Source organism: Rhizopus delemar, genomic scaffold (assembly GCF_000149305.1).
Source record: "Rhizopus delemar RA 99-880 supercont3.12 genomic scaffold, whole genome shotgun sequence".
NCBI classification, from domain to species: Eukaryota; Fungi; Mucoromycota; class Mucoromycetes; order Mucorales; family Rhizopodaceae; genus Rhizopus; species Rhizopus delemar.
This window is the reverse complement of record NW_027137838.1, coordinates 1,387,327-1,398,439: the sequence shown is the minus strand read 5'-3', so window position 1 is coordinate 1,398,439 and position 11,113 is coordinate 1,387,327. Positions and strand designations below refer to the sequence as shown.

At 33.5% G+C, this 11,113-nt stretch overlaps 2 protein-coding genes across 2 annotated transcripts; both read right to left on the bottom strand.

Annotated features, from left to right (window-relative positions):
* Positions 1-5,348: 5,348 nt before the first annotated feature.
* Positions 5,349-7,583, bottom strand: RO3G_13799 (uncharacterized protein; the record flags this gene model as incomplete). The annotated part of the gene is made up of 10 exons (XM_067668383.1): positions 5,349-5,558; positions 5,621-5,691; positions 5,821-6,194; positions 6,274-6,362; positions 6,418-6,586; positions 6,645-6,748; positions 6,801-6,820; positions 6,886-6,991; positions 7,062-7,286; positions 7,476-7,583. 10 exons carry the CDS (start codon positions 7,581-7,583, stop codon positions 5,349-5,351), a joined length of 1,476 nt encoding a protein of 491 aa, XP_067524484.1.
* Positions 7,584-9,156: 1,573 nt separating this feature from the next.
* On the bottom strand, positions 9,157-9,374 carry RO3G_13798 (uncharacterized protein; the record flags this gene model as incomplete). Its single annotated transcript, XM_067668382.1, has 2 exons — positions 9,157-9,177; positions 9,255-9,374. 2 exons carry the CDS (start codon positions 9,372-9,374, stop codon positions 9,157-9,159), a joined length of 141 nt encoding a protein of 46 aa, XP_067524483.1.
* Positions 9,375-11,113: the final 1,739 nt, after the last annotated feature.

Below are 11,113 nucleotides of genomic sequence, written 5' to 3'. Positions count from 1 at the left end.
TGCTCTGCTTTCTATCTAGCGCTCTCATTGGATGTTCGTCGCTGGTAATATTCCTACTCGTACATCCATCATCTCCTTAGTCCTCAAAAATGTACCATGTAATCACGTCAAGAAAGCCTCATACAAAATGACTACCCGCATAGTCCACTTTCTTACTGATCGTTGGATTAGCTTCTGCTCGAACTTTTATATTTTATTCAAATCGTCTTTACAATATTTCTACATTTACAATAAACGAATATAGAAAAGCGACAAATAAAAATAAATAACAGTTTGATATGAAAACACTGCATATCCAGTAGACATAAACACAACGCGAATCCTTCATTTAATCATTCAGCAATCTATTTATGAAGGTTGTTGCATTTCGTTGCAAGACTAGTCTTATAGTATCTTTATATATAGTATAAACTAATGCAGCTTAAACACCTACAGATATTCTCCTTTTCCATCAGCCTGTGTTACTTACTTACCTTTCAATCCACATATTCCTTTATTAACTTTTATAATGCAATGCAAAAAAGACAAATATTTGTCTCATTTTTATATCATCAATAAGCATCGTATACACATTTGCTTTCATCCTTATCCTGTTATTCCAGATATTGGCGTTGTAACCATCATATTTCCTTTTTTGCACATATTATTCATTCAGTGTAGTTGATCTGGATTACCCAAGCGCAATAGTTATTGCTAGTCTTTTCTTAGGTGAAATGAGCATAGGTAGTTGGAACTATGAATTGAATACTAAAGAGTACAGATGGTTTATTTGGTATTACAGACTAGGATAAGATAAAAGACATAATAAGTTTAGTAACAGAGTTAAAATCATTTAACTCTTATTCTCTTACTTTTCTCTTCTTCTTCTACTATTTTTCCATCAGTTACTGAAGCTGTTGATTCTGAGTATGCTTAGCTCAAATGATGGCTAACTAAATAGGAACTTTATTTTTGAGGAGTAAACTGACTAGCAGTAATAAAAGTTGTATTCCTTTATAGTAGTCAGTGTGTATTCTAGTATCTTCTCTATTTATATCCCTCTCCTTCCTTTTTTTTTACAACACTATAATATCATCAGTGGGTCCTTGAGTTAAACAAGCACAAAATAGAAACAGCTTTGAATGCTTTTTTCAACTCTGTTCTTTTTTTTTCCACATGTACTACCCTAAGCACAGAAAGCTTGACAATCAATTGGCTCTGAACTGATTGATTTTATATCACTGGTTGGTCGGATCGGTCTCGGATGAGCGTTCCAGTAGATCAGAACATGATGAAGAGTATGCTAAAGTATGAAACTTGAATATCAAAAATCAGACATAGAAGAAAACAATGAAATGATGAATTAAGATATAATTCTTAAAACTTTTGATATTGGGCTATAGCTCTTTAGGATAACTGACCCTGTTGTGATTTAGGTAGCTTTTGATCGTTGCAGGTGATGTTTGCAATGTCTAATACAATCTATCATTGAGAAGAGGGTGCATTTCACTATTGCTCCTTAATAGTCAATAGTAAATAAAGTAGATCCATGTACAGATGTTATCATGTTGCATTTTTTAGAGACGCTATTCATTATAAATATCTTATACACTCATAAACTGAGCTTTTCTATCTCTCACTCTCTCTCCAATATAAAGTGATATTCAGTTGATAATCAATAAAATTCAGTTTATGAATTACTCTTTTTAGTAACGTATTCCTTTCTTGCATAAATGAGAAAGTAAATAAAGGAAGAATACGGTTCGGGGTAAAAAAAAAAACAACAATTCAAAAAAAAACCAAGATTGTTTACTGACTAAAAAATAGAAGCATGTAAAGAACTTGATCATCTCTCGCTTTGAGTTAATTCATTTTAGTTTGTCTCCTAGCGTTTTTGTTTCATGATAAGGTAGTGGTTTATAAGCCAATTTTTATTAAATATCTTTTCCCCTTTTCTTATTGAAAACCATAAATAGCAAAATGAAAATAAAAAAAAAGGTGGTTTGTGTGACACTAGTACAATTTTCATGCAAAAGAAAAAAAAAGATTTCCTTTTCGGCCCAAAATCTTTGTAGCAAACATTCTAAACTACATTCCATTTTTTTTTTTATTTTTTTTTTCTTATTTTTTTGGTCATAATACTTCACAATCAAATCAACCCTACAGTGTTAGATGCTTTGTTTTTTGCTATATTTTGTTTCTAGGCACGAAATAACCTGTGCATGTAGTGATTGGTTCTTATACTTTACTGAGTTGATATGTGCGGAATAAGTGTAACGGTAGTTTAGTAAAAATAAATATACAAAAATCATTCTTTTCTCATCTTTTTGCTTTGTTTATATTTGATGCACAAGCAGAAAATGTGATTCGGCTTGGTATTTTGTGCGTGTGTGTGTGAAAGAGAAAAAAAAAAGAGAGAGAGAGAGAGAATCAAATAATATATACTGCAAACAGTAAATATAGTGAACACTGAAAACAATTTGGATATGTCTAGAGTGAAGGATGTAATGAAGTTGCTTTTTTTTAACGCGTTTTCTTTTTTGTTTTATTTTTCCTTTCAAGCCTTATCTTTAATTAGGATAGTATTTTGTATGAAGAGAAAAAAAAAAGCCAATAAAGAGCTTATTTACTCCTTAATTTCATGTGTGTGGGTAAAGGAAAAAAGGAAAAGAATTCCACGTAAATAAACAAAAGTAGCTAAGGAATTTGAAGGTAAGAAATTTAAGCTATAAAAAGTCATTTCCATTTTTCTATTTTTTCTTTTCTTTTTTTTTCTCTATCAAAGAAGAAAAGAAAAAACAAAGAAAAATAATAATGGTTCCATGGTCTTTTGGGTATGGCTTCTGGGTATGGCTTCTGGGTGGTCTCTTTTGTGTTTTTTTTTAAGCCATTTTTTTTTCAGGTTTTTCGCCTGCAACAAGACCAGGTTGGGATCAAATGTACTTTTACCTTCGCGTGGTTGATCCTGTTAATCAAAGTCTAAAAAGCTTTGAGAACCAAAAAAAGTACGATTTTCTCTTTGTTCTCATGGCTTTTTTGGTGTATATAACTTTAAGGGACGTACTCTCTTTATAAGGTTTATGGTTATTTTTTATCTACATTATGTCTCATACTAGATTGATAGGGGGTGTTGGTGGCAGGAATGGCGCTTTTCTCATGAAACTTGGATATTTGTTCTTCAAGGTAAGTATTTGCCCCTCCCCCTTTTTTTTTCTTTTTTTCCTTTTTAAATAAAAGCATATTTTGCTCAAATATTTATTATAATAAATAAAAATATTTTTTTTGAAACATTATGTTTATTTCTTTATTATTCTTTTTACTTTAAATATAATAATACACAATAAATAAATATGTCTATATTGTAACTTGTTCATTCATAAAAGTGAGAAAAATGAACACTGTCCAAAAAAGGAAATCAAGAGATAAAGAGGACCATCTAATATTCTTTATGTCTTATCACACAAGACAAAAATATATGAGTCTATATTGAAGGATAATCTTCTTTAGTGATATAGAACATGTACTCTTCTCTTTCTCACAATTATATATATATATAAAACTAGACATGCTACACAAGAACTAGATCCAATACACTAATAGATAAAGGCTTATTTACGAATATACAAGCTTATTTGCATCAGTCAATAGAAATGTTGTGTATTAGGAATATTTAGTAGCTGATCGTGATCATACATTAGTTGTAAATTAGCTAGGCTGGTGTTAAAAGAATTCATATATAATAGGGATATCATCACCTGCCATGCTGGTAATAAGGTGAGCTATCTATACATAAGCTTAGTTGGATATGAATACAGCTTATATAGGTCTTTGTATCTGTATTGAAATAAGCAAACGTTTATTTTTCTTTGCTTTATTCATATTTCATCATCTGTTTGTTTTGTAAAAGAAAATAAAAATAACAACGATACATCGTATGAACATGATCACCATAAAGGGGTTATAATAAAATATAGTATTGAGTAATAAAAAGGATATAGTCAGATAAAGCTAATATGTATACCTTTTGTTAATAGAAATCATCATTTTTTTTTCTTTTTCTTTTTCCTACCATCTTGCTATGGGTTTAGAATAAGTTCTCTAATCAAATCCTGAAATAAGTGTTCTCATGTCCCCATCCTTTCATATATGATCGTTTCTAATAAAATACTAGCAAAGGATCCAATTCTTGATCTGCAGTATCCATAATATCAGTAGTAGGCCAAACAAGTGTGTAGTCAATCCATACTAATAATAGCTCTAGATTTATTGAATCAGCTTTCTTACAAAAACAATTTAATGCATATGTCGTATACATGGGAAATTACCTGTGAAGTGATGAATAAATGCGCTCAACTATACTATACAGAATATGATAAATTGTTTGTTGATGTGTTGACCACTAGACAATAGATTTGGCTTTGCTCTACCTTTGAAACCTTGGGTGTGTCATTGTATAATTAGCTTTTATTGAATCCTCTATTCAACGATCTTTACCATCTTGTTGATCCTTTTCCTTTTGTTGTTGTTGTTGTTGACCATACCTAGTTTACAATTGTGATCCCCATATCCTCTAATATAATCCTGATCGTAGGATATTACTTTTAAATAGACAGGAATTATCTTGAACTGCTTTCCGCTCTATCAGTAGAGTCTACATGCTATTTAGCATACAGTAAATCTGTAGTTTCCTCTTATCCATCAAAGTAAACTATCATGCAGTGTTACATTGGACCTTCTTTTTATATTAACCAAGTTGGTGATGTGTTAAACATCCATAAGATTATATAGACGCTGATTATGATTGTATCATCTTGCAAGTTGTTTTCTTTTGCTCTATTAACTTATTGGCTTGACAATGTTTACTGAATCTGCTGATTAGCAAAAGGATAAATAAAAATACCTACCTTACAATGCTTATAAACAATATATTTACGAACTTATTGACGTTTATAAGAAAGAGAAAAGAGAAAAGAGAAGGATAAAAGAACAAAAGGAACAAACAGAAAGAATAAGGAACAATGAAATATGATCGACAACAATGCGACTGTTGTGTGACTTTGATTTCATTTTCCGCATTTTGTGAGCACCTAAAAATTCGTTGAGGGGAGAAGGCATGAACTTTCTTACAAGTCATTGATTTCCGTTGCAGTTTATAGTTTGGAGACTCGTTGCGGAATGCACATCTGCTTTCGATACTTCTTTACTAGTCTTGGTCCACTTACTTTTAGTGTGCCTTTAAGCTTAAAGTATCAAAGAAGGATTGAAGCTTTATGAAATACTTGTCGTAAGCTTGGATGTTATAATCTACAATTATTTGAATATAATAGAAAAGCAGATATAATTATATATTTATAACATAATTAATTTATTTATACATATGTTACAAAAACTTCTTGTTCTTCCTTTTCTTTGGGTAGCAAGATTCCGTAACCTGCACCTTTTATAGGCTTTTGAATCTCAGTGTCAACGTATTCTAGCAGGTTGGAAAGAGCTTCTTCACCCATCATCATCTTGAGCTCATTTTGATTATGGCTCTCTTTCATGCTCTTCAGAACACAAACAGCTTTCTCCAACATCATCTGTGTAAAGCCAAGTATTAGCCAACTATGATATCTCCTTTGTACGATTTTTCTAGTACTACCTTCAAACACCAAAAAAGTTTGCCTAAAGCAACCACATGGCTGCTGCTGCTGCTGTTTGTAGGCGTTTTTGCTACATACACCTTCTTAAGCGCATAGGTCTTTTTGGATCAAAGCTCGAGAGACCAGAGATGAACCGCATCATCTAAAGCAAAATATACTGAATGAGCAAAGAACTAGTAGATCATGACATACTACTTACGATGGGTGTGAACAAACAAGATGTTGAGTTGCTGTGCAACTTTAAACGATGCTCTGTGATATTTTTTAAAGGCAGCATTGAACATAGTCAATGCGCCAAAGGCGCCCTTGACATGGTCATAGCCATATTTTGGCAGACCACCAAGAAGATAGCAACCCGAAGTTTCTAAAAGACAAATTTCATTTTTGCTGCTGTCAAGGATACAGGCATCGGCTTTGTATTCTTCTTTTGATGAATGCAAAACGTATTCGCCAGCAACAAAATCCAACTCTCCAGCAGCAAGGCTCATCATTGACCATAGGACAAACAGATCATAGTTGGATTCACATTGGCTCAAAACAACAGCAACATCCTTCTTCTTCAACGAGTTGATACTAAACGCACATCGTCAGTAACACAAATATACACAGTATTATGGAACCTTGAATGCACTCACATATTTAAAAAAAAAACTCTTGTAAAAATCCTTTGACTTCTACATCTTCATCGCCATTGTCATTGTCATCAGCAACAACAGCTTTTCTAGCCTCTTTCCATTTCTCCTATAAGTAGAATTGTGTTAGAACAACAGGATAAAGGACAATTGAATTCGCTTACAAGAAGATTTTTCAATGTGTCAAGCACTGCAAAGCTGTACTTGGCATGCTGCTTAAATGGGTTTTTTATGATTGCAGCATTGACATTCAAACGATCATATAATTGCTGAGGAACATTTGGCTTGCACTGGATAGAATAGCCGCATTCAATTATATGATACTTTTCGGGGCTAATGCGGGTAATCAATTAGATCGAGTTCAATAATAATTTGACACTGTTTTTTTTACCAAAAGTCATGACAACAACAACAGTCCATGAATTGACGCCAGACGTCCCAAAAATCCTCTTCATTTTCAACTTGCCAACTGTTTGCATCCTCCACGTGGTTGAACTAATACTATTATGAGTTACTGGACAAAAACTGAGACGCATATAAAAATTACCTTCTGCTTCTTTACACCGTCTACTGTTCAGAGGTTAGACATGCTATAGGATAAAATTTGATTATTTCTAAGTTGCCTTTGCTACTTTCAACAATCACATCTCCATTGATGATGACATTGTTATTAAATGCAGGCCCTTGGTTGTTGAATGTGATGATAGACTCATCCTTGTTGGCTTTGCGCTTGTTTTTCTTTATTCAATGAATGGAGAGATGTAACAGATTTGGCTTCTGTATTATATTGATAACGATAATATCGTACCTTCATTTCATTCAACAGTTGCATAGCACGGGCACACCATCCTCTTGGAAGATAAAATCCCATTTCTGATGCAACGTGACATTTGTAAACCAAGGAGGAAACCTGCTGATCAAAATAGTGATGCATGTCTTTTTGGTCTACAGAACAGGTTTCAATAATTTCTAAAGGTCCGAAGCCTCCTCCCCAAAAACATCCCCAAACCATAGCACCACTACCACCACCACCCTACTTGACTGTGGATATTATATTTCTTTCATCACAACGCTCTCCTTCCTTCCTGAGCACTCTTTTTCCGCATTTACTGCCTTCCACACAAAAGTGCGATTCATCAGACCTGACAACATTTCTCCATTGGTCTTTGGTTCAATTGATGTGCTCCTTTGCCCAGTGAAGCCTACTTTTGCGGTGTCTTACAGTCAATCTAGGCTTGTGAGTTGCTCTGTACGATTTGAAGTCAAGTCGATCGACATACGAGCAAGGAATTTTTATGCTAACAAAAACATCCAGCTTTGCTAATTCCATTTTTATTTCTTTATAAGAGGCAAAAGGATCCTCTCTAATTATCCTGTTCAAGTGCCTTTCAGTTCTTTCATTTACTTTCAATGGACGATCTGTTTGTTTGTGAGGCAAAGGGCTGTTATAATTATCAATCTTGGTTTTTATGCCTTGCACAGTATATCTGTTCAAGCCAACAAGTTCTACAATATCTCTAACCGTGTGATGTGTTCTAAGATAAAAACCCCATGCCTTACTTTCTTTTGTTCCATCTTCAAACATAATTAAAGGTGGATGCAGTTTATAGATATTCGAGCTGGCATGTTTTGTAATGAATTGATGGATGAGAAAAAGACAACTTTATTTTGTTATGTGATTAAAATTATCTTTGTCCGAAAATTTTTTCTTTTGCATGAAAATTGTACTAGTGTCACACAAACCACCTTTTTTTTTATTTTCATTTTGCTATTTATGGTTTTCAATAAGAAAAGGGGAAAAGATATTTAATAAAAATTGGCTTATAAACCACTACCTTATCATGAAACAAAAACGCTTGTGAGACAAACTAAAATGAATTGAACTCAAAGCGAGAGATGATCAAGTTCTTTACATGCTTCTATTTTTTAGTCAGTAAACAATCTTGTTTTTTTTTTTTTTTTTTTTTTTTTTTACCCCGAACCGTATTCTTCCTTTATTTACTTTCTCATTTATGCAAGAAAGGAATACGTTACTAAAAAGAGTAATTCATAAACTGAATTTTATTGATTATCAACTGAATATCACTTTATATTGAAGAGAGAGAGAGAGATAGAAAAGCTTAGTTTATGAGAGTAAAAGATGTCTGTATGCGTATAATGAATATAAACATGTTGACAACATTCATCTTCGATTTTTTATTTTTATTTTATTTGACTTCAATGTGATGCCAGCAAGTTAAAATATGTACAGAAGTAAAACATTAACTTGATAAAGCGTCTCCATTTCTTCTCCAAAGGCTCTTCACTAGATCCGTCCGCAGATCAAAACGATCCTGTTGGTTCAGAACTTTGTTATGAGCAATAATAAACTCGAGGCTTACTAGCTATTGTTGTTCTTGTGGTCTTTGTGACTCAGAAGGAACAGATGATAAGCCTTGCTGTTCTCGTTCCCAAAGGGAGAATTTCATCAATAACACCCGCCCTTTGATTTTCAATGATCATGTTTTGCAATATGGTACAGATTTTCGTAACTCTGCGCATATCTGAGATCTTCCAAAAGCGAAAAGGTTGCGCAACTATGTCAAGCCTTGGTTGTAAAACCACAAAATACGCACTCAACATCTTTTCATTAGGCTTCTTGCTTCTAACTAAGTAGTTATAAAAACCTTTGAGTATATTATCAATATTAAAGGTAGACTTCGCAGTTCTGCAGCTTTTTTATATTCTCCTATCGTTTCGGTGACTCATGGATTGCCTGAACAAATGGTACGTACCTTGGGTACATACCATTAAAAAGATAATAGTCTCTTTCGTACTGATGCCCATTCACAGTAAAGCTCATTGATGGGTCGTTGCCTTCAGCCATTTTAGCAAAAAGAGGCGAATGTTGTAAGACGTTGACATCATTTAATGACCCAGGAAGCCTAAAAAAAAGAGTGCCAAGCCCAGAGATCAGAAGAAGCAACTGCTTCAAGCATTACAATTGGCTTATCGTGCTTACCTTTGAACATGACATGCCAGACTGTAGGATAGTTCTCCCATTCCTGATGTATGCAATCAAGTGAGCCAAGCATACCATTAAAGCCTTGTTCTTCATCAAGTTCGTATAATCTATTGACATCTTGCTGATTTGTTCGTCTCAGTTATCTAACACTATGTACGTTAATAACAGTCTTGCAGAAATAATTTAAACGCTCTCTTGCCATAGTTGTAGCAAACACAAGGTATTCATCAAATGAATCAGAAGATGTGCGATAGGTTAACAGACGAATAGCTATAGTAATCTTTTGCAAGCTGGAAAGGCCAATTCTGCCTGCACGGCTGCGACTTTGAATAAAAAATGCATTACCGCCTTTTACCCCTTCTACAATTCTAAAGAAAAGGTTACAGCTCATTCTAAATCTTTGTCGAAAGAATGATTTATTATAAATAGGGATGCGAGCAAAAGAACTTCAATACAGAACATCATTTCCTTTGATAAAATGCCTTTCGATAGTGCTACAGTCTGCAACTGATACTATGTGCCACCTGTTGGCCTCTTCTTAATCCTTAATAGACTTTAGAAGAACTGATGGAGTCAACTATGTATACAAACGTATATCCCTATCCAATTAAACATGTACGACTGTTAAGTATTGGCTAAATAGATCGGTGGATCATGACGAAGATGCAACATGTTTTGATTTACTGGACACTTCAAGTACTAATATATAACAACTCTATTAATTAAATACCCAGCAGTTCAACTATTATAAAACTATATAAACTATGTACATTTTTACTGTAATAAAGACAATCAACTTTATTTTCTGTAAGCACGGTTCTTCTCTGATTTAAAAATAGAGGATCTGATATAATGTATTTACAACTTCAACATATCTTTAACTCTTTGCTTATTGATACTTTTAACTTTTGGGTATATAATCCCATTGTACAAGTTAATCAAGTTTTTTTTTTGGCTTATTGGCTGATTGTTATTGAACCCAATCAGCAACTCAATCAACAGCCGTTTATCCACTGATAGCTTTTTGTTTTTGACATTCTTCTTATCTTTCATTTCCCTGAGCTTGATCATGACTTGCTCATTGGCAACATTATCCTTAAATCCAAGGTCTTTCCAATAACTCATCTGAGATAACATATTTATCAAACTTTGTACATCATTGTGTGCAAATGGCCCAAATAATGTCAAACCCAGAAGCTTTGAACATATGGATACATATCCAAGCGGTTCTATCTCAAATAATTCAAGTGGTACAGGAGTGCAGAAATTCATGCTGCAAAAAAACGACGACTTGATGCACCAAGGGTTCAAACTTGCTTTCTTCTTGTAATTCCTAAGCGTCCTTGGGCATAGTTTAGTGTTTACTGCCTGGATGGGTGAAAACAAAATGAATCTGTGGTCAAAAACCATTAGGGGAGGTGTAGCAACACCAAGAAATGCATCCAGTTTATCATCCTTTATGTGTTTGCAGAGGCCTCCTGTTGCAATTATTTCAAATTTGCCAAAGACGAAGCGCAATTCATACCATGTTGCTTTGCCTTCCTGAAATTTCACCATGTTAATGGTAGGATGATTAGCGTATTGATCCAGTTTACTGATAATTGCAACATCATCAATATTTTTGTCTTTATAATATATCTCGACTTGCGTGATGAATATCCAGTTGTTTTGTTGACTTACTATAAAAGAATAAACCAATAATGCTTTCAATTTCTCAATCGCAACATCAATTGTCTGCTTATTGATCATCATATGCTTGTCGAAAGATTGATAATCGATAATAACTTGATATTCTTGAAAGAGCTGTGGGAACTTTTCAAATATGATATTTGGCAAGAAGTCTTTGGGTGAAAATA